The sequence below is a fragment of the Rissa tridactyla genome, chromosome 1 (assembly GCF_028500815.1).
Source record: "Rissa tridactyla isolate bRisTri1 chromosome 1, bRisTri1.patW.cur.20221130, whole genome shotgun sequence".
In the NCBI taxonomy this organism is placed as follows: Eukaryota; Metazoa; Chordata; class Aves; order Charadriiformes; family Laridae; genus Rissa; species Rissa tridactyla.
Genome location: NC_071466.1, coordinates 110,344,740 through 110,367,042, shown reverse-complemented (window position 1 = coordinate 110,367,042; position 22,303 = coordinate 110,344,740). Strand labels below are relative to the sequence as shown.

General features: G+C 41.8%; 1 protein-coding gene across 3 annotated transcripts in view; it reads left to right on the top strand.

The window, feature by feature from the left end:
- The first annotated feature begins 639 nt into the window (after window positions 1-639).
- Window positions 640-22,303, top strand: part of CXADR (CXADR Ig-like cell adhesion molecule) — a 38,199-nt gene continuing 16,535 nt past the window's right edge. For all 3 annotated transcript variants that reach the window (XR_008463794.1, XM_054185473.1, XM_054185462.1), the window contains exons 1-6: window positions 640-770; window positions 17,882-18,051; window positions 18,741-18,945; window positions 19,307-19,462; window positions 21,506-21,628; window positions 21,965-22,103. Coding sequence is in view for 2 of the 3 variants with exons in the window: in XM_054185473.1 (XP_054041448.1) it covers window positions 722-770; window positions 17,882-18,051; window positions 18,741-18,945; window positions 19,307-19,462; window positions 21,506-21,628; window positions 21,965-22,103 (842 nt within the window). In the remaining variant the exon portion in view is untranslated. The remainder of the gene's footprint in view (window positions 771-17,881; window positions 18,052-18,740; window positions 18,946-19,306; window positions 19,463-21,505; window positions 21,629-21,964; window positions 22,104-22,303) is intronic.

The window sequence follows — 22,303 nt, the reverse complement described above, 5'->3', positions numbered from 1 at the left end:
ACTGCGGGTTTTGCCGCACGTGGAGTACAAACCATGGGCTTTTCTTCGGTGATCAGCCGGGGCTGCCATTTTGGGCGCCGTGCGGCAGCTCTGGCTGTCCCCTCTCGAGTGGCCCTTTGTCCCCTCAGCCACCGTCCCTCGGTTCCCCACCTCTGGGCCAGAAGCAGCTGCTTTCCTGCCAGGGGACCCAAGGCCCTGCCGCCGCGTTGCCATGGGGACCGATGGAGACACGCGGCTTTTTCGGGTGCCTACAGCAATGGCAATGGCCGGGAACCACCCAGGGCACCGGCCACCGCTCCCAGCGCCCCGGGACTCCCCGTCTGCTGTCACCGACACCCTTCGCCCGCCCGCCCGCTCGGGCCAACCCGCCGCCACGTTCGGGCGGGCCCCGGTGAGGCGCGGAGAGCCCCAACCGGCCCGGCGGCGGGCGCTGCCCCTCGCCGAGGTGCGCGGCTGGGCGTGTGGCCACCCCAGGGACGGGGAGCGGCGGCAGCCCCGCAGGCTCCGTGGCGGGCGGGGATCGGCGGCAGGTGCCGCCGCTGCCGCCGCCGGGGGCGGGCGTCGCCGAGCGGCCGTCGCGGGGGGCGGTGGTGGGTGAGCCGGGGCGGGTGTCGGCCGGAAGTGACGGGACTGGGCTGATTCACCTGCTGGGCGGTGCGCGGGAGGTGCCCGCCGGGGGACGGAGCCGCCGCCGCCGGTTGCTCGTTGCTCGCACCGCGCCATGGAGCCGCCGCTGCTGGTGGTGTCCGTCGTGCTGCTCTGCTCCGCAGGTGGGCGACGGGCGCAGGTGGAGGGGAGGGGACCGGACCGGACCGAAGGGAAGGGAGGCGGCGGCGGCGGCTCTGCCGGGTTGGGAGAACGGGCGGCGGGGGACGGCTGCCCGCCCCGCTTCTCCCCCGCTGGCCGGGGGCGCCGGCCCCTCCGCCGGTGTGTGAGAGAAGGGAGGTGGCTGGGCGGGAGACGGGGGGGCTCTGTCGCCGCCCGGCCTCTGCCCGCCGGCGGGCGCGGCCGGGGAGCGGCGCCTGAGGCGCGGTGCCTGAGGCGCTGGCGGCCGGGCGGGCGCTGCGGGGCCGACCTGGGCTTTGTTCGCCGCCCGCCGGCGGGGCGGCCAGCGCCGCTGCCGCCCTTCGTCTCTTTCACCTCCTCCGCGCCTCCTTCCTTCGTGGGGAGGGCGACGCGTCCCGCTGTGGGCGCTCTCCGTCTGCCGTGGCGTGGCGGCGGGGGCTGTGGGTGCCAGGCTTTCCTCGCGGCCCCCGGCGGCGGTGCGGTGCCCGCCCGGTGTCGCTCCCGCCGTCGCGCCCCGCTCCCCGCGGCGGCGGGTGGGGGGTGGAGGGGAGGCGGTGCGGGGCCGGAGCGGTGCCCGCTGCGGGCGTGGGGGCGAGTCAGCGCCACGGGTGGGAACCGAAGTGAAAGAGCAAAAAAAAAAAAAAAAAAAAATTAGATTTAAAACCCCAACCCCAGCCCCGCACGTGTGATATTTCCGTATTAACCGGGTCTGACTTGAAGGTTGGTCTTGTTTCGAGAGGGTGGAAGGGGCCGGGTGGCTTCCAGAGAGCCCTGGCCACTGGGCTGTCTCGGGCTCGGTGTCTGTGGCCGAGCTCTTTGGAGAAAATGGGAGAGAATTTGCGGGTGGGGGGAAAGGAGTTGAGTTAGATCGATCTAAACTCGTTTGTTTTTCTTGCCGAGAGAAAACAAAGGGGTAGATACTCTCAAACAAACAAACAAAAAACCCCACCAAAACATAAACCAAATGTGACTGGGCAACTAAAACATAGCCAAATATTTTTCATCTCAAACATTAGATGTTATGAGGTTCCTGTAATTAACTCAGTTGGAGTGCCATGCTAACATTTCCTAAAAATATCTTTTAAAAAAAACCCCACTAGTTTCCATTAAAGTTGACCCAAACTTATGTGAAAGTACAAAAGATGACAAAACACCTGTGGTGGTTCAGGTTCATAATAAAACATATATCAGTGGTGTCAGGAGGCCAGCTTTGTTTCCTGTTGAAATGTTAATGCCTTTGTTGATATCACTGCTGTTTTGGGAAGTTACGGGATCAAAATTGTGTCACTATAATGGAATGATGAACTCTGGTGTCCTGCATGAAAGGATATTGGTAGTTCTACATTAACTCTGTTTGTCTAAGCAGGGTTAGAAACAAGGGAGATGCGGTGTAAAAACTATGAGTTACTAGTATTTAGTTGATGAGGTTAGTGATTAAGATTTATGTAGAAACACTTGAAGTAACTAAATCTGTGGAAAAAAAGCTTTTTGTGAGTAGAATTATTATATGTACCACAGATGAGCGGGATCACTGCTAGGATATTAAAGGCTATGATACTATAAAGCTAGGAATAATTAATATATGATGAAATGTATAACCAGAACAAAATTTTACACTTCATCTTTACTGAAGTATACAGGTGTCTTCAGACTTCACTGTGAAATTGGGTTACTTTGTAAAGAAAGTAATATATCTGTATTTTGATTAAGAATATCTTTTACATGGTTATTTAGATGACTGTACCCTGAAAGACATACACTTCACAGTTCTCTGAAGGAAATAACTTAATAATCTATGTATCATAGGAGTTGATAGGTCATCTGAGTTTGCTTGTGGTGTTTTCCTCTGTCAGATTGAGTTAATATTTCTGGGTCTGTGTTTCAGGTAGACATTAATTCCTTCGCTAAGAGAATGGAGGTCAGTATGTTGCAGTTCTCCAAATGGACCAAACTTAGAGGAAGGAAGCTAATTTGTGTGCAGTTGAGTGAAAGCTGTTGGCAGTGGAAGATTGTCTAGGTGCTGAAGTCTTTACTTAGGTTTGTGGTACTAGAGTTATTTGTCGTGGTATTTTATGGTTTGCACTATGTGCTCTTTTCACAGCTTTTTTTTTTTTTGCCCTCTGTAAGCCCCACTTTCCTTGTTTCACTATTGCTGAAAGTACAGGATTCAACATAACTGATATTCTATAAATAAGGAGACTTACCTTGAATTTGCAGAATACAACTTCAGCAGGCAACAGGGCCATACCATTACGTGTTGAAGTAGGAAAGTGTACCCGAACTCTGCTCAGGGGTTTAATCCCTCTGTTAAGGTCAATTTCACAGTCATAAATAACTGAATGGGGAACTTCTTTCCTGTGCAGGAAGGGAAGAGTTCATCCGTGAGCACTTCAGGGTACTAGGGGAGAACAGTTCTTTTCTGCTTTATCTTTGTGATTTGTAATTAAAGTAATTCTCTATCTAAAAATGCACTCCAAGTCTGTGGTGACTTGATGGCCATTTGGTGTGTATTGCAGTTAAGTGTGATCAGTCATTTCAAGTAGCTGGGGATTCCCAAAATATGCACGTTCTGTTTAACTTCAATGGACAGAATCATAAGTCATCAACTTGTACTGGAACAGGGTAATAGAAATGATGTACCTCCTCAGATCTTCAAATATTTTATTGAGATAATTGATATTAAACTGTTTTTCAAAGGGCAGTACAGAATTCTGAAGAGGAAAGCTCAGTTGTGATGATAAGTGTTGCTGGATCGTTTTGTTAAATCTTATGGATGTGTCAACTGGTGTTCAGGTGTTGTTTTTCTTTTTTTATTAATTCTAAGCTTTCCAGAATGCGTGGTAATCACAAGAGCTAATATAAAGAAAGCCTATTGTTTCTCATCTTCATCGTCAGTGGCACTGAGCGTGTGTTTGCCTGTGCTGTGACTTCAGGGGAACTGTGTACATACTGGTGACTTTTTCCTGGTTATGCAGTGTTGGGGAAATCATCTCATTCCATTTGGAGCAGATTCAAGTTTCTGTAGGGTCTTAGAAGGCTGACAATAAATACAGGTGCCTAACTCGTGATCCTGATCTAACAAATAAGATAGTGACTTATGGCTGTTAAGCTTTTAAAAATGTATAATGGCAGAACGCAAATTTGCAATGACTATGAAATGTTAACATAGCTAGATTAGTATTATCTTTGTGTAAGTATAAAAAAGTGATTACATCTGTGGTGATCATTACAAAATATACATATATATAGCAATGCTGTGCACATAAATGCTCAAATTGATGATAAGAGTTTGAGTAGACTTTTAAGGTAAATAACTAGGCAAGAATTTCTTTAGTCTGTAGTGTTGTTGCTGCTTTCATGGCTTTTTTTTTTTACAGTAATAGTAGGAGGTAATTTTGTACTATATTGAAATGTTGCAATGTGTGATGCTTTATTCATAGAATATTAAGCTTCTGCAATGTGTGATGCTTTATTAATAGAATATTAATCTTTTAAATAAAAATAGAGTTCAGGTAAGCTTTGAGCAAAAGTCTGTGGTTATTGCCCACGTTTATATGTGGTTATCCTTAGAATGCAGGAGAATAACCTAATGCAGACATGGTAAGTCAGCATTTGGCGGCTAGTGCACTTTGCCAGATAGGTATAATAAGGAATTTAAGCCTGTTCATGTTTTTTATGCATGCAATAGGATCTTGCAGAAGCTTAATTTAGGAGAAATTTGACTACCACAGGAGTTAAGAGACTGGGATAGGAATGATCACTTCATTGCCAAACCTGGTAGGCTTCATCCCTTGCAGAGTAATTGTAACAATTTGGAGGGTTCAAGTTTGTCTTAACTTTTAATGTTAACAGACACTTATCACAAGTTCAGGGCTCCTTTCTGAGGTTTCCCAGATCTCAATGTTTCAAGAAGTATGAAAAACCGTAACGAGAGGTAAGTTAATCAACTAGTTACTGGTGTGACATTGACCATGAGATTTGGATTACAGTCATTTTTCCTTAACTAATTTTGTGTTTATTGGAAGGCATTTTATGCATTCAGAATGCTTCTGCACAGATTATTATAGTTTGTCACTTTGGTCTGCTCTGACTGCCCTCCCGCCGTGGTGGCTTCCCCTGGGTTGTGTCAAACCTCAGCTTCCTGTCTGTCTTCACTTCCAGCGCTTGTCACAGCCTCTTTGAAAGCTGTCTGCTTAATATAGAGATGAAACTACCACTCCTAAATGGCTGGATTTGCTTCCGTCGCTGCTTTACAAAAATTACATTTTCATACGAGCACTTGTATCCTTTGCTACTGATTCCATTCATGCTTCGAGAAATTCCTTGCAAATATCTTTCAATCTGCCTCAGTATTGGAGCGGTTTAAAACTCATTTGCCACTGTGCCTACGGAAATTCGTACAGACTAGGGAACTTGTTTTTGGGGGCAGTATTGGTTTCATCAAACTTCCTAACTAATTTAATCATTTGTTGTTTGCATTCATTCATAAGTTTTTAATGTCAGGGATTCTCTTGTTGCAATCTCTGGTTCATTTCATAGAGCTTTTAGATGCTATGTGAAACATAAATAAGAAGTTTCAACAGTGAAAAACATTCATACAAGCTGTGGCTCACCAGCTTGTATGAATGCTCCCCCCCATCAATTTAGTCACTACTAGACCACTAGCTAAATACAGAGTTAGCTTATGCTGGCTCTTCCTTTTTTTTTTCTTTTGTCTTTTTTCTTTTTAGGGAATTCCTCTTATTACTAGTTTGCATCTTTCAGGGGATGGTTGTAAGAAGAGCCATGTCAGCCTGTTGCCATGGGAGTAAGTGGCAGTGAAGCTGTGGTTCTGTGGAAACCTGTTTCAGTAGCGGCTTGAACGTGAGCAGCCCCGGCATCCTTGCTGGTCACTTCCTTTACTGAATGACTGCCTTAGCTGTGTGAGTGGGTGGTGAATGGGTCTGAGTTGAAGCTGCTTAAAACTTTCATTAATTTTTTTAACCAGTTAGCTTAGATTGCAGGATTTGAAACAAAGAGTTTTGCCAACAACTTGTCCTGGTTCAGGGCGGGAATGAGTGACAGGAGGGATGGCAGAAGAGCATTAGGAGGGAAACCCATTCTGCTTGGTCAGTATTCTCCCATAGGTGAGAAATGCCTGTATAACCTTGGCTTAGCCGGTGAGTCTGACTACATCACTAAATCAGGCGATCTGTTCAATGGCTAAATGTTACCTCAAAAATTATTTTTTTCATCCCATTTCATGTTTTACCTGGCATTCATCTGGTTTCATGGCGAGCCAGTTCAGGGAGTTTCAAAGTCAGAGAAATACTAAATTTTTGTACGGTCAGTTTTCTACCCATTTCTTTTGCTGATCCAACTCAGTGAGATGGACTCTGAGTTGTTACAAAAGAGTGTCAGCTGGAACGTGAAACCCATGCGGGTAGAGTATATTACTATTGACTTTTTTTTTTTTTTTTGGTCACCTACTTGTTGGGCCATATACTCAAAACTTGTGATGTGACAGAGAGGCAAGATTTGGCACTTTGTTGGCTGTAGGCTGGAGTCATTCACCAGTGCTGTGGTGTCCTTTAGCTGCTGTTAAGCATCTAAGGTACTTGATGGTCACGAGTTTTGCAGTTTCACTTACTGCTACATTTTTTAAATAGATGTGTTTTTCATGCCCTGTAGCTAAAACCTACGCTTAATATGTAGAAAGGTGATTAATCAACAAGAAATGTGGTGTGCGTAGAAGGAAGGATGAGAATTTCATAAATTCACAACTGTTTTAACTTTTGCAGAGTAACCTTGTATAGGTAATTGAAATTTCATATGTTCACTGATCCTGCGTTTTCAGTTCTTCCTTTTAGACGTATTAACAGCATAAGCTACAAGGAATGTTTAATCTCGGTTGTTTAAGGCGTGTAAAAATAATGTGTGTGTATATATATTTTAAAACTTCCCTAAATTTTTAAATGACTAGTTAACTTTGTGTCTAGTTAGGGTGGATGTTCTATTTCTTTGAGCTTATTCCTTTCTGTCTGTTTCTTACATGGGGGGAGGGGCAGGACAGGGACAGGGAGGGAAGCAAAAGCAGGCAGACAGCCACTTCTGTCATTGTGATGCTTCATCTTTTTATTTTAAAAACCAGCAACAACAAAACAAAACCAAAAAACCCAACCCTGTGTTACTGAATGAAATCACTTTTAATGCGAAGCGTGCATGTGCTGGGAAAAAGCATTGCTTGTTCAGTAGCTCGGAAGAGCCAAAACCCCTTTACTCAAGTGAAAATAATATGGCTGCTCAGTTAAGTGTTTGATTGTACTTAACTCTGTGATGCATTGACTGACAGATGTGCCTAACGCATTCACACTGCAAAAGAGCTGCTTCATTCAGTTTCCTTTTAAATGCCATCAAATTGGCAGGAAAAAAAAAATCGAATTGTGTGACTTGATTGCTTAGTTACTGCGTAAGCCTTCAATATCAGTTCGTAATGGGAAAATAAGTGGCATGCAGGGCTAAAAGCAAAAACAACCCATGCAGTTGATGTGAACTTGGGTAGAGGAGAGGCAGGCTTTTTATGAATAAATCATGTCAGGATTTGGGTTCTGATTTTTTTTTTTTTTTGGCTGAAAAAAGTCTTTGTAACCTCTGGCACTCATTTCATTTTACACTTCTTCATACTATTTCTGAATGGTTCCTTAATGGCTCTTAAGTGCAGTCTGAGGGTACAGTCTCACGTTACACCTAGTCACATTACGGATGTGATGCGGTTACATCTGGTGTCACTTTGTGTGCCCGTCGAGGTTGTTGCTGCTTCCAGTGATGGTGTTGGGTTCCTTCTTCCCTCCCTTGTGTCAGAGCAGCATCAGGCAGCTGCTGCGCCAGCCCGTTCAGCTGATACAAAAGAAAATGCCTTTTTTTTTTTTTTTTTTGGAGTATGTTGTTCTCCTATTGGGCCAGTTCCCGGATTCAAACCACTGGGTGGCTGCGCGGCTGGCTGGGAGAGCTGGCGGGAGCGTGGCTGGTGTAGGTGCAGTGTGGAATTGCTCTCTGCAGCTGGGATTTTCCCTGGCAGCACAAACAAATCCTAATGGAGGACTATGGCAGCATCGCTGCTTCTCTGGCCTTGTGCTCCCACCAACCTACCTTGTGCTTGGGGTGGGGGAGTGTCTCCTTCAGAGAACCCCACCTGGAGAGAAAAAGCAAAGCTTCCCATGCAGTGTCAGTTTTTACTGGAGTCAGCTCTTTGTTCCGGGTTCCTGCCTTTTTGCCTAAAGTGTTATACTGGCACAAAGGGAGGTGACGGGATCAAGCCGGAAGATGAGAGGGCAGGACCTCAGCAAATCCAAAATATTCTCGTTGTCGTTCCCTTAATACTGCAGGTTGAACTAGATCATGCTGGATCATTTAAACGTGACCAGGCATTAAAAGAACTCAGCGATTTTCCGTAGTTATTGGGCTAAACGGTACTCTCATGCTTAAAATTAGTCTTAATCCCGATTTGTGTTAGAATATCCCCCCAACCCCTTCGTGTTGCCCTCCCCCAAAAGCGTATCCTTTCCTTCAGTACTGGGATACAAATGCTCCCCCTCTCAACTTGATAAGCACGTCCCTCTTCAGTAAGGTCATCAACTGCTGCAGTTGCTAGGATACTCGGCTGGTGACTTCGGGTTTAGCAACAAAAAAGCTTCAAGAATGTGCTGAACAAGTAAGGAGCACAAGGACAGTTGGAAAGGGACATTGGATAGAAACTGAAGGCAAAAGGGGATGTCAGGGAAGAAGCGAAAGTAAAGAAGAAAAGTAAAAGATCAGTAAAGCTTTAGCCATGATTTTTAGTTTTTCTTGGTTGCGTGACTGTTCCACCTAATCTCAGTGAATTGCGGTTGAGAATGAAATTAAGCTCATGCTATGTAGTTAGCAGGGTTGGGGTTATTTGTAGTTCTGTTTATATAAGTCTTAAGAATTTTTTTAGTAGTTTGGGAGGAAGAGTAACTTCTAACTTAATTGAGCTGTACGTTTTAAACTGCAGCATGGGTACTATATGAATTAGAGCCAGTTATTTAATGCTGTCTGAGGACATCCAGACTGAAAGAACACTTTATTTTTTCTGTCTTTGATGCAGTATGCTTAGTCCGTTTCCTGTTGTTTTAGGTTTCTTTTTTCCTTGTGTGATTTGACAGAGGATTTGTGGATTCAGGTGAACTCTGGTAGATACTCAGTAACTTAACAGTTATTGTTGAATTGATGTATTTTGTCACATTTTTCAGGCTAGACCAATGCAAGATTGCTTCAGCTTTGGCTTCTGTTCGAAGCAGGTCACCGTAAGGTAGTGTTTGTGGCATTCTGAAGGGGAATAGTTCTTTTTGAGCTGTTCTGCAGAAATTGTGAGCTTAGAGTGGCAAAAGTGCCATTTTTTAGAACCAGTCAGATTTTAGTGGTTGCTGTTTCTTCTGTGAGTCTGGGGATCAGACAGTAGAAAGGAATATCAGACTTAGTAGTGGAGTCCTCTTTAATTGTGGAAGCAGATGAAAAAAGTCAGAAATAGGCGGGGAGGAAGTAAATCTATGATTTAAAGTAATGTCACACTGGTTACTTAAAGGGTTACTGGTTACGTACAGCGAAGAGACTTTGCCTGGTAAATGTGCCTCAGAAAAGTGGTGCTTCCCCTCCAGTTAGTCAGAGGAAGTTAAGTTTTAGAAACAGAAACTCACTGTTTTGAGACCCAGCAGCAGCAGAGTTGATTATCCAGGTGGTAGAACTTTGCCAGACTTATTCTGACATGCAGGTTTTTAATGTATTTTGCTTTAAGTGCTGCTGCTTTTTCATCAGCCTTCTCTTTGTAGCTTATGGCCGAACCATCCTCCATGCACGTAAGTCTCTTAGCTGCACAACCTGGGGAAAAAGTGTCCTGAAAACTTAACCAGACCAGAGCTCTGGGAATTTGGTCACTCAGCACCTTTCTGCAGCTGAGATGAAATATGAAAGAGAGGGATTTAAAATCTTGCATCTACTAACATGAAGTGTCCATGTAAAACTCAGGCTCTTTTCTCTGGAAATTGCTTTGTGGATTTAGTTTCCTGAACTATTTTTATATTTAGTCTGGGACTAAATGGACTAGGAAGGAGGAGACAGTGTTTGGAGAAAGGACTGGGAGCCAAATATCATCTTTTCTAGGTGAGTGCTTTGATTCCTGGGTTGTCTTCACTTTCTCTGGCTCCATAAACTGTATCTTTTCTACATAGTAGAAGGGCTTCACTAAGATGTGTGACTCTGATTAGCTCAGAGCGCGCTATCCCGGGAGGTATGAAATGCAGGTGTGAACATCTTTTGTCTGAATGTTAAACCTGTGTCTTCGGGGATTAATCCCTGTTCTGCCTAGTTGGACTTAGGCTAGTATAGGGAGGCAAGTTTTTATCTTCTCCATAACCTTTTTGGTTTGGAGCTTTTTGAGGTTTAAGTAGAGGGATATGTAGTATGTTAATGTCAATAACTTTGGAAATGTTAGATTTAGAAGTGCTTGATGCTTTTGCGAAGATGGTGTGGGTTGGTTGTGGTTTTGTGGTTCTTTTTTTTACCACTTACAAATTTCATAGAAAAGCACAGTTCAGAGTATTGAGCATTGTATGATAACCACAGAGTGTCAAGTGTGGGAAAAATGTGGTCTGTGGAGCATATCAAAGATTAACTTTTTAACACTTTTGATACTAGCAGGACAGTACTTTCTTTGTTAGAAGAAGCTGTTCAATTTGCCTTTATCAGCAGTGGATTATCCTAAAAAGCTGAATTCTCTGCAGGGTTCTACAATTATTACATACTAAAACCACACCTGCTCTTTAGATATGTATCCACTAGAGACTCAGGTGCAGTAATGCTGAGACATTTTTTCTTTCTTGTTTTGTTCATTGCTGCATGATTACTTAGCTTTTGGTAGTTCATTGCCTGTTGCTTGTTAATTTCCCTCATCTCTTGCTTATTCCTACCTCAGATAAGGTTGCTGTGAAGGTTAAATGGTCTTTGGTACCTAGGTACCTGGTCATGGAAAAAACAGTGAAGTTAAAGGCAACTTTTAATCCAGTTACTTCATTAGCAGCACCCTGCCTTGCAGAGGCTTATTTTGGCATCACTTGAGGATACTCAAGTTTTGTGTAGTGAGGAAGCAGGAGAAGATTATGAGATGGTGGCTTCTTGTGGGGATTTCAGCCATGAAGGAGACTTAACATTTGTCTTGGATTGCACCAGTAAACACTGGGAAGTCTCCCTCAACTAGGGACTCCGCAGTGTGTACCTGCTTTGGTGTGTACTCCCTACTTGCCAAGGCTGTACATTTGACTCCCTCATTCTGCAGGGCTTTATTTCAGAAATGCTGTTTTGAAATAAGATGTTGTAGAACTTCTGAGTGCATGTGGTAAAGAGAATTGGGGAACTTTGCTTTATAATATCATTAGAGCTAGCTGAATAAAGTAGGAGATTAACTGTGGATGAGAGGCATATTCGGAAGTAAAATGTGGGTGATGGGAAGGTGGTTCTTGAGACTGAAGTCTATCAAGTGAAAAGATTTGATCACAGGTATGTCTGTAATCTGTATTTGGAAGAAGAGTCTAAGCTGAAGCATCTCTTAAGTGAATTTTATAGCTCTAAGCACTAACATGCATTTCTGGGTGTCATTGTTATTTGATACTTAAGGCCTCATTCTGCGAAGAAAAACATTTTTGTATTTTAAGCCATTCCTTGTTTACAAGCAGGTATTGGCAAACAAGATGGTTTTTGGAGAGCCTACCAGTAAAGCTGAAGTACTGTGCAAATGCAGATTGCAGATGGATGACGTATGGCTTTAAGTATAGCAGCATCTCTTTACCCCATGTAGAAGCAGTCTGTGCTTCTTTGCACTTGTGCTCCTCAGTGATTGCCATTTCAGACATGAGTTTGAACCTGGCAGCAGTCCTGCTGTTGTGATGCTTCTCCCCTGCTCCTGCCCCTTGGCGTGTCAGCCGCTATACCTTCTGCTGTCCCAGCTGATGGTCTTCCTCCCCTGTTACCCATTTAGGGAAGGGACTGTGTCAGTTGGGCTACGCAGCACTTCTGTAACAGTGCTATCTGATGCCAGGAACATTCATGCCAACTTTGAATGTATGCTTAAATTTATGTAAGCCAGCAATCCAGAATTTCAGTGTATCCTGAACTTGTAACTTTTTAAATTAAAATAAGAAAACACTAAATGCATAAGTAATTCATCTAATGAAAATTTGCCTTGTTATTTCTTAGTATGCATCACAGCTCTGTATCTGTGTTGAAATGGAGGAAGCTTTGCTCCATTTTAATTTTTTGTCTGCTTTGTTGAAGATTCTTTTATACTAGAAAGCAGTTTTCATCAAATTCTATCAAACAATTCATTTCCCTAGATTATTCTTAAAAAATCGATAATGTAGTTTGCTAAGCTGTATTCCACTTGAGTGGTATTTGAAGGTGTGCCCAGATATTGAGAAGGAAATACAGTTTCTCTAAAGATGGTATAGTGGTTTGTACCCCTTCAGGAATCATGTAAAAGACTTGTTCAGTCATGCAGATATAGTTTGCAGTGCTCGTCAGGGTCAGTTTCCCAGAGAAAGAGTATTTTATTCCACATTAAGAAACTTAAATCTGAATGCTCAGAATCCAAAATGTGTATTTACCTCTTACCTTCTGATATAAACCTTTATAAGGGATAATACTTATTATTCTACATCGAGGAATGGTACTTACCTCTTCTCACCCAGTCACAAAGGTTCATTCTTCTGTTTGCCCTGGCAGAATATGGCATATGTTCTTCTTGGAAAATATTTGGAGAACAATATACATGCATTTGGACCAGTTGCACTTCTATGTTGATTGTAGGCACTTGTTTTTTGAGGATCTGTTGCATGCTTCTGAGTCTTAAGTTTGCAGTGCTTTGTTTGACACAATTAAAAATTATATATTTTAATGCTGAGCATCTTTGAATATCGGCATAACTGATTTGAGGAACCCTCATCTTTCTGGTGTGTTAAAAGAAGTCTGAAAAAGGTCTGAAATTTTATCCATGAAACCCTGCTAACCAAAACAAATACAGATCTTCACTCAGCTTGATAAAATGTCTGCCTGTCATGTACTAGCAGTTAGATGCCACAGTTGATCCACTCGTGTTTTGAGGAGCATACTAGGGGAGTGAAAAGAATCTTCCTGATTTGAGTGGAAACTGAAGGAGGCAAGGCTTGGGAAAGCTTGGAGAAAATACCATCTTGTCACTATGTGCATTGGCTTCATATAGATCTTTAATGCACTTACAGAATTGTTTGTGTTGGACGTGACCTCAGTCATCCAACCTGCTGCTCCAAGCGGAGTCAACACTGAGTGCTTTGGTCTTGTCTGTGTCAACTGTCACTATATCACCTGTCCTGTTTTCCTTTTTGATTCTTTACTGCTCTTGCGCTAGTAGAAGCTTTTAGAAGCTAGTAGGAGTGCAAGTAGAAGCTTGCACTGAAGTCCGCCAGTGCTTTCAGTTTTGGTTGTGACTTCCCTAGCAGGGATGCTGCATGCCTGGGCAATATTTCTGTATTGCTCCCTTGGTAGACTGTTCTCGCTTCCTCCTCCTTAGGCAGAGGTGCTTATTGATCTGCTCATTTTCCCTGAGTGTTGGGATGTACTTTTCATGTGGTTAGAAGCAGTGTCCTTAAATTATCCACCAGCTTTCTTGAGCTGTTCTACCTTTCAGACCTGGGTCCCACAGAATTCTGCCCTTCTGAAGTTCAGGGTCTGTACTGGATGTGCCTTCCTCATTCCGCTGTTTCATGGTCACTGCAGTCAAGGCTGTCGTTGATCCCATCCCCAACAAGTTCTTCCTTTTTCTGTTGAAAGCAAGTCCAAGAAAGTATCAAATGGGTCGACCCATACAGCATCTGTTTTTTCCTGAAATCTTCCAGAAGCCTCCTAGATTGTTTGTGTCCTGCTGTGTTGCCCTTCCAGTAGATGTCAGGGAGGTTTAAGTGTCCCACAATAACCAGTCTGTGATTTTTAGAGACTTTATGGAATTGCTGAAATAGACTTTGTTACCCTGATCAGGTGGTTTGTAAACTTTGACCGTGATGTTGCCCATATGGACCTCTCCTTTAATCCTGACCCCGATGCTCTTAACCAGCCTGTTGTCCATCCTGTAGAACAGCTTTTTGTTTTCCAGCTGCTCCTTCAGGTAGAGGGCAATTCACCTGCTCTTCTTTACTTTCTGGCTTTCTTAAAAAGCTTGTATGCGTCCTGACAAAGCTGTAGATGTGTGAATTATCCCATGTGTCTCTGTTACTCCGGTGTCATAGTTCTGTGTACAGATACTTGAGGTGATACTTTATACTTGCCAAGGTCTCTCTTCTTCCCACCAGCCTGACCTGTGTACTTAATATGTCTGAGTCTCTATTCCCTCCCTTAACTGCAAACTTCCATCACCATTTCCTGGTAAACCTCTTATTTAAAGTGCTTGTCACCAGATTTGATGAGGATGTTCCTAACCTACTTTAAGTGCATCTCATCTCTAACATAGCAGCTGTTATTATTTCTCAGGGGTATTTGTGGCCATAAAAATCGAAACACTGCCAGTCCTGCAGCAAGTAGCTAACTCGCAGGATGTGTCTCCACAAGCCTTTTCCCCGTCGCATGAAACAGCAAGGAGAACAGATGTCACCTGGGGTCCGATGTCCTTTGCCTCTGGAGTTTTCTAGTCGCTCTTGGTTTGCTCCAGGTCTCCTTCATTAATAGCGTGGGTGCCTGTGTGAGTAGGTAGTAGTGATGGGGGGCGAGGTGCGGAAAAAGGTCGATAGTGGTGGTAATAATACAGGCTAGTAGTTTAATACTTCATAGTCCAAGGGTCGGAGGACTCTTGGCAATCTCTTTAACATGCTGAATCTGTCCAAACCTTCTTCGCCAGCATATCTGGCAGCAGATGTGTGTCTCTCCTCTGCAGAAGGGAATCTCCAACTAGTATTACCTGCCACTCCCTCATACTGCTAATGCTTAATTCAAACTGAGCTAGCTCTGACACCTACTTTAATTGAGATTCTTGCTGCTTCTTCCTGTCATTCTGATGTTGGGGGGGAAAAAAAAGTGACGGTGGAAAACAGCTTTATATGCTTGTGTTTTTAGCATAAGAAAGAGAGTGTGGAGCACCAGTATAACAAAAATGAGGTGTTGGGAGGTGTGTAGGAAGAAAGGAACTGAGATTTTATGAAAAATCTCTGAGACTTAGAAGGCTCAGGCCAATGTTTGGGTAGCTCTCATGACAGCTAATGTGTACTGCAAGCTTCACATGCAGGAATGATTGTTGAGAGCTATCCTGAGGTTCGCGTGCTCTGTCTTGGAGACATTCAAGGCCAGGCTTGATGAGGCTCTGAGCAATCTGATCTAGTTGAAGATGTCCCTGCTTACTGCAGGGGGGTTGGACTAGATGACCTTTAAAGGTCCCTTCCAGCCCAACACATTCTATGATTCTATGATCTTCCATTGACAGGTTTACGTGTAGTCAATGTGCATGAACATGCTACTCATATTTCAAAAGTTTTAATTTTTGTAACAGTCTTCTATGTTGGATATATTTCCAGCAAGTCACTTCAGGCTGTTGGGTTCTGCTTGTATTTGACTTATGGTTCCTATGCTGTTTCATGTATTTTGGATCAGAGAAATGAGTGCTGTAGTAGAAGCTGAGACTGAAGTGTTTGCTATTTGTGGCTTTCAAAGCGCTTTAAGCAAGCTGCCATGTGATAGGCAGGACTATTGGAGCCTAGTCTCCTAGGAGTGTGTCTCTGAAATGTAGTACAGCCAGCTTTTAACATCACTTTTCTTCCCTATTCCCAGTGTCCCTTTCTCAGTGTTATGCCATCTGAATGAGAAACAGTTTGTGTAATGTCCACTTTGAAATTATGCTCACATGGAGTTGTTTGGCGATGAAGAGGCAAGAGATAACGGAATAATCTAATGCTGCTTAGCTGTGTCAGAACAAATTAATAACTTCAGGGACTTCTGGTTTCACTGGACTGTTATTTCGGCTTTTGTGTTTGTTTGAAATTGTCAGAGAGATGAACAAGTAATGACAGAAGAGTGAGAGAAGGAAAGTAGGAGTCCTGTTTGTTTAGAAAATTAGTCAAAAAATCAACATAGGCATACTCACTTCTCTAGTTTGTTTCATCCGTGTTGTGTGTGTCAGCAGGTATCAACTAAAAATCAGAGATTTCATACTTTTTAGTAGTACAGATGTGTCATAGCATGTCCAAAAGATGAATTCCGTTACCTGCTACCCACTGTGAAGAGGCAGATGTCATTGTGTTCCTCTTACCTGAATTACTGAACGCTATGTGAAATCCTCAGCAGGTCCCCTCGTGGGGAGGGGAAAGCAAACGTGTGTTCTGTGGTCATCTGCTGTGGAGCTTCAAGTGGCAAAGTAACCGTTGCCGGAGATGCTGTCACAGAGCAGCAGTACTGCTTCAGTGATTAACTCTTACTGCAGAATGAAGGCTTTTGATTTCCTGGGTTATAGACTTGAGGGAATTAGTTGCTCAGATGTGTTTATTGTGGTCAAAAAAGAGGCGATACAAACCTGCTAGAACTATCTTTGAAAAGATGTTTGTGGGTTGGTGAGAAACATTGCACCTATATCTCTTTTGTACCTCAAAGTGATGTTTCTTGGGTTTTGTTGGGGGTTTTTTTTGTGTTTTGGGTGTGTGTTTTGTTTGGTTTTTTCCCCCCTGGAATGAAGGTAATACTATGCAAAGTAATACCATGAATGGTAGGAAGCAAAATAATCCTACCTATTTTGTAACTGTATGTTTGTAATTAACAATTATGAAGGTAATTTCTTGCAGGCTTTTGTCTGGTATTTAGTATGTCAGGTGCTTTCTCTTTCTAAATGTTTTCATTTTTAAATAGTTGTTAAAGATCCCTTTGTTTTGACATCAGGAAGACAATCCAGACTTAATGCAGAGCAAAATTTTAATAAGGCAGAAGGATAGCTTTTGCAGTGGGATCTGTATGGCAGAAGTGCACTACAGCTTCTCTACTGTATGGAGGATTGCAAGTTAGATAATAACTTGAGCTAGCACAGCAGCGCAAGTTAGAGCATAAATGCAGTGTTTATAATAGTTTTAAATTTTATTTCATCTGAGGCTATGATTCTACAGATGCAGCGAAACAATCTATCATCTTCGCACGGGCTGTCTTGTGGCCTTGTGTCTGTTGTTGCTGTGGTAACATATGTGGGACCATCTTGCTATGATGGGCAGCAACCTACATGTGCAAAATGACGTGAAAATCTAAGTTTGGTACCCAGCAAGGTGGACAAAACAGTGGATGTCCAAATGCCAAACCTGTTTGCATAATGAGCAAAGGGAGCTTTCCATGTCTTGACTGCGATGTATGGGTCTGTACGCTTCATGAGGGAAGCCTGTGTTTGTTGTAAAATGGGGGGAATCTTGCTTCAGGCCTTTTGAGTAAGTCTGTTTGTGTCACTATCTAGATTGTTCTTTATGGCTGAATTGAGGAAAATTTGTTGTTTGGAAATGTGTTTTGCTTAGAGGCATGCAGATCAGGATTAGACAACCAGAGGGGGTGAACAAATCTAAAAAAACTCATTGAGATTTTTGGAAGGGATTCATTTGTCCACTCCCTGTAGGTAGAAGAGACCTTATACCTTAAGGCAGAGGTACTTAACTTGCTCTAAGCCGGGACTTCACGACAATTCTGTCCATCCTGGTGGACTTCATCGCTGTTCCGTGCTTTCATTCTACAGTGAGGCAGTAGTGGTGAAGTGATTATCTAATAACTTGAAAAACCTGCTACTGAAAATTTTTTGATAGCTTCGTATGGGACTTGAATTGTAGAGAAAAAATTGCATGGTTTGAAAGATGTAACTGCCTGTTGGATGTGATTCCAAATGGACAGTACATGACTTTGCATTGTGTTGAGTAACAGACTGCGCAGGATCTCTTAAGTGGTGACAAGTCTGACTAATGGCATGATTTTGATACAGGAAAAGTATATGAGGGATTTGAATATATACTAATATATAATCATGGCAAAAGCTGCACGTGAAGTATTTTTTAAAGCATAAAATATGTTTTTATAGGTCTAACAAGAAGCCTAAGTATAACTTCAGTTGAACAACCAATGGTTGAAAAAGCACAAGGAGATAAAGTTACATTGCCATGTACTTTTGTACTCTCAGAAGAAGATGAAGGCCCACTAGATATTGAGTGGGTATTGATACCAGCAGATAATCAAAAGAAGGAACAAATAGTAAGTAGAGACTTTTTTGGATGGTGTTAATTCAGTTGTTTGAGTAGGTCAATGTATGAACTTTGCTACTGACTTTAAATTAAACTTCCACCTTTTCAGGTTGGGATGTTTGTGATCTTAAATTACTTTGAAGGACCAGTCATATGAAATATAGTGGAAGTTTTGGAATAGCAGATTAAGTATGAAATATCAAGAAATCTGTCACTATAAACTTGTCTTCTAAAGAAGAATTCTCAAATTAAATACACTTTGGTTCCAGAAAACAAACTATGCTTTCGTACCTGCATTATTTTCCTGACTGAAAACTGATTTATGAGGATTTAATATTAAATGTATTAACTCTTTTAGTTATTAATCCTTCCCTTTCTTTGTAAACCTTGTCAATAAGAGGACTCCTTTTAGTAGACAGATCTTACAGAATGAAATTAGAGCAATTTTAAACAGTTTTCGTTCAGTTAAAAGTCAATGCTGATATATTGCTGCTTGGACAGGTGTTTGGTTGGAGTATTTATTAGAGTACTGTGTGTGGTGATATTTTGAAGATTGAGATATTTGGCTACGTCATACTTCTGGGATTATTTCAAACAGTAGAAAGAAACTGTCAAGAATCTGAAGATACCAAATTACTTTGAATGTTTACATGCCAAATGGATTTCTGAATCATATTTCTTTTTTTTTTTTTTTAATAGATAATTATGTATGCTGTAGACAGGATTTATAATCACTATTATGCTGCTATGACTGGGCGGATGCAGTTTACTAATCCTGATCCCAGATCTGGTGATGGTTCATTGGATATCCTGAATTTAAAGGCAGCAGACACTGGCACCTATCAGTGCAAAGTGAAGAAGGCACCTGGAGTTCAAAGCCAAAAAATACAGTTGACTGTACTTGGTAAGATAATGCATTTATTGAATTTTCAGTGGCATTTTTTTATGTGTTCATTTGATCCTGTCGTTGATGTCTAAAATCAAAACTTCTGTTGGGGAAAGTCATACTGAATCTATGATGATGCATCCATTATTGATGCTTTGGGAGGGGTGGACATCATTCTGTTCTGGGGGATGAAGAGAATAATATTCAGAATTTTAAAAAATTTTATGCCTGGCTTGTATTTCATAGAAAATCTTTCCATGCATAGAAATGGTTTGTTGCACAAGCTTTGTCTCTAGCAAAATGGTCTGACCTACTGTACCACAACTAGTAAGCATTTTGATTGTGGCTGTCACTAATTCAGTCATACTTTGTTTGTTAGTAAAGCCAGCAAGAACTAAATGTTCCATTGAAGGATCACAGGAGATTGGAAAAGACGTTACCTTGAAATGTGCATCACAAGAAGGATCCCCGCTTTTGTCTTATGACTGGAGGAGAGTATCTGGCAGACAGGAACTTCCTGCCACTTCGACGCTGAGTACTGTTGAACTTTATTTATTATTCTCATATACTTAAGAAAGATTGCATGCATATTTTTGGCTTATCTTGACTTGTGGGCATCTCACACTTGATATTAGTATAGAGTAGTCAAGATAAGTTGTCATTTCACTGGGTGATAAAACTGACTTTAAAAGAAGTTGGTTTTTTATTTCTTTTTAGTCATACTGGGAAATGTTTCAAGCATTAAGTTGAGATTCTTACCATTTTGCTGCAGAGTCATGCTCACCTGTGCCTCAGTGTTGTGCGTTTTCTTGCTTGCTGATGTTGGCCGCTTTTGTGCTCAAGCGGACAGTAGGAAAGTGTCAGAACAGAGTCTAGACTAGTGGTTAGAGCTGTACTCAGGGAAGTGGAGATAAAAGCTTGAATTTTGTGAGAGACTGAACTGAGGTCTTCCCTTCCTGATCAAGTGACCGAACTTGCTTGAAAAGGGGTATGTGTCTTTAGAAGAAAAGTTGTCAAGAGTAGCAGAGAAGAGAAGGCTTGCCCTCTTCTTACAAGAACTGATGTAAAGGAAAGAGTTATATATTCTGAATTTTAACTGATGGATTCCAAATTATTATAGTGGTGGTATTGGATTTTTATTGTGAGAACTTCATTGTAGAAGGTTAATTGGTGAGTTTTGGCTTTGTGAAAGTTATTCTGGAACATTTTTTGGAAAAGTACTGCTCATTACCGGTTCTTTTTGATCTTCTCTGTAGTTGCGAAACCTTAAACCTTGAGATGGTGGTGGTATTTCATTGCAGATGAAGCAGTTTAAGAATCTGCTTTCAAATAAACATATTTTAACTCAGGTTGTCTAGAACATACAGGACAAAGTGGTATCGTGTCTAAGAGTAACAAAAGTGTATGTCTAGGGGAGAGAGAATAAGAAGTTGTATGGCTCTTCCTCGTGGGGGTCTCCTATCCTCGTGTAATTTATGCCTCAGGAAATTCAGATGTGGCTTCATTTTAATTGACTTAAAAGAAACAAAAACTGACTTCTATGAACTTCTCCAGTTTCCGTTAAACTTTCAGAGTTTCTACGAGACTACAGTATGTCTAAAAATCACATATGAAGAACCTCATACTGTTCTTCATTTTGAACTTGCCTCCTGGTAGTACTGTCTGACATCTCTTGTTTTTTGTTTTGACAGTGAACATTTATCACTAATGTCCTTCCCTGTACCACTCAAGGCCTTAAGCTTCTGTTGTTATGACCCTTCTTTCTCCACAAGCCAAATTGTCTTATGATAACAAAAAAAATCAATTGACAGTATCAGCACTGGGCCATAATGAGTGAGGAAGTACGCAGAAGTGACATGTAACTCGATAAAAGAATGTTTGTTTTGGGCTTGTGAGTGTTAAGTTTGGGGACACTGAGCATGTTCGCAAGAACTGAGACACTACCTAACTTGTTCAGCAGGGAGAGCTAAGTATTAGTGCGGTGCCTTGTTCCTGTGATGTAGTCTTTTGCAGCCGATTGAAGTTCACATTGCAGCATCTCACAAAGGTAGCTGTCAATGGCTTTGAAAACCTTGGGGAAGTAACTGTGTTTTTACTGATTGTTTCCTGGGCTGTCAGTATAGCTAGACTTCATTGGTCACCCGTTGGAGGGCTGTGTTCAGGTTAGATCCACCTCATGGGTTCTGCAGGCATCTGAGTTGGTTTTTCAGAATCAGTTTAGACGGAAAGAAGAGGAGGTGGTATTTCGGGGATGCTGGTAATATTTTGATTTTTAGAATTCTATGTTAGAATGAGAGAATTGGCCGTTTTAAGCATCTGTTCCCATCCATTGACAGAGCAATTAGTTTGTAGGCTTAATATTAAGTCAAATGCTGTGGAGTAAATTTCTTTCAAGGTAAAAGGCTTTTACAAATAATAGTATTTTGCAGCAAGACAGACTTTTGTTTTTATTTAAATATTTCTAATATGGCATTTTTTAGTTAGTATTTCATCTATGTTCCAGATTAATAATTATGTAGTATTGAATGTGGAAATAAACTTTGGAAAACGATAAACATCTACCTTTTGTTGTTTGTAGATAAAAATACAGGGGAACTTCTCTTGAAAAATGCCTCTCAAGACTACTCTGGTACATACCATTGTGTTGCCTCAAACAGAGTTGGCACAGATGAATGTTCTGTTGAGCTGAATGTCACCCCTCGTAAGTGTTTGCTGTGTAACGGTCACATAGTGTTTTGTGTATTAAAACTGAATAATCCTGTTTCTCTAAACTCCTAAAAGGTTAAGAAAGCAAATCCTGTTGTGTAACTGATGGGTGCTGCTTCAAGTCTTTACTTTCCAAAATGTTGCTTTTTATGCAGAAAGCTGCAACTCTTATTATTTTAAATGCATGCAATTGAAGCATACCCTCTGTGATTCAGTGATATATTATTAACCTGGATCATGTGTAAACATACTGGTTTTAACGTTAAGAGAAAATAAGTTGGTCATATAAATTTGACACTTAACAAACAGTATTGTTATTTATCTATTCTAGCTATAAATACAGCTGGTATAATTGCTGGAGCTATTATAGGAACTCTGCTGGGTCTTTCTGTACTGGCTTTTCTTGTCTTCTGTTGCTGTAAGAAACATAGAGAGAAGAAGTATGAGAAAGAAGTACATCATGACATCAGGTAACGGCATAGCTCTAGTGTCAGAGCAGTATTATTTGAAGATTAACTTTTAAATAATGTATTTCTGCAAGTAAGATACTTAACAGTCAAAATTTCTGTCTTAATCTGGAAAGTTTATTAGCATACTAACAGCTTGTCACAGAACTTTGTTTTGAATATGGTGTGGGTAGTCATGTCTAATTTCAGTAAAGATTTTCAGG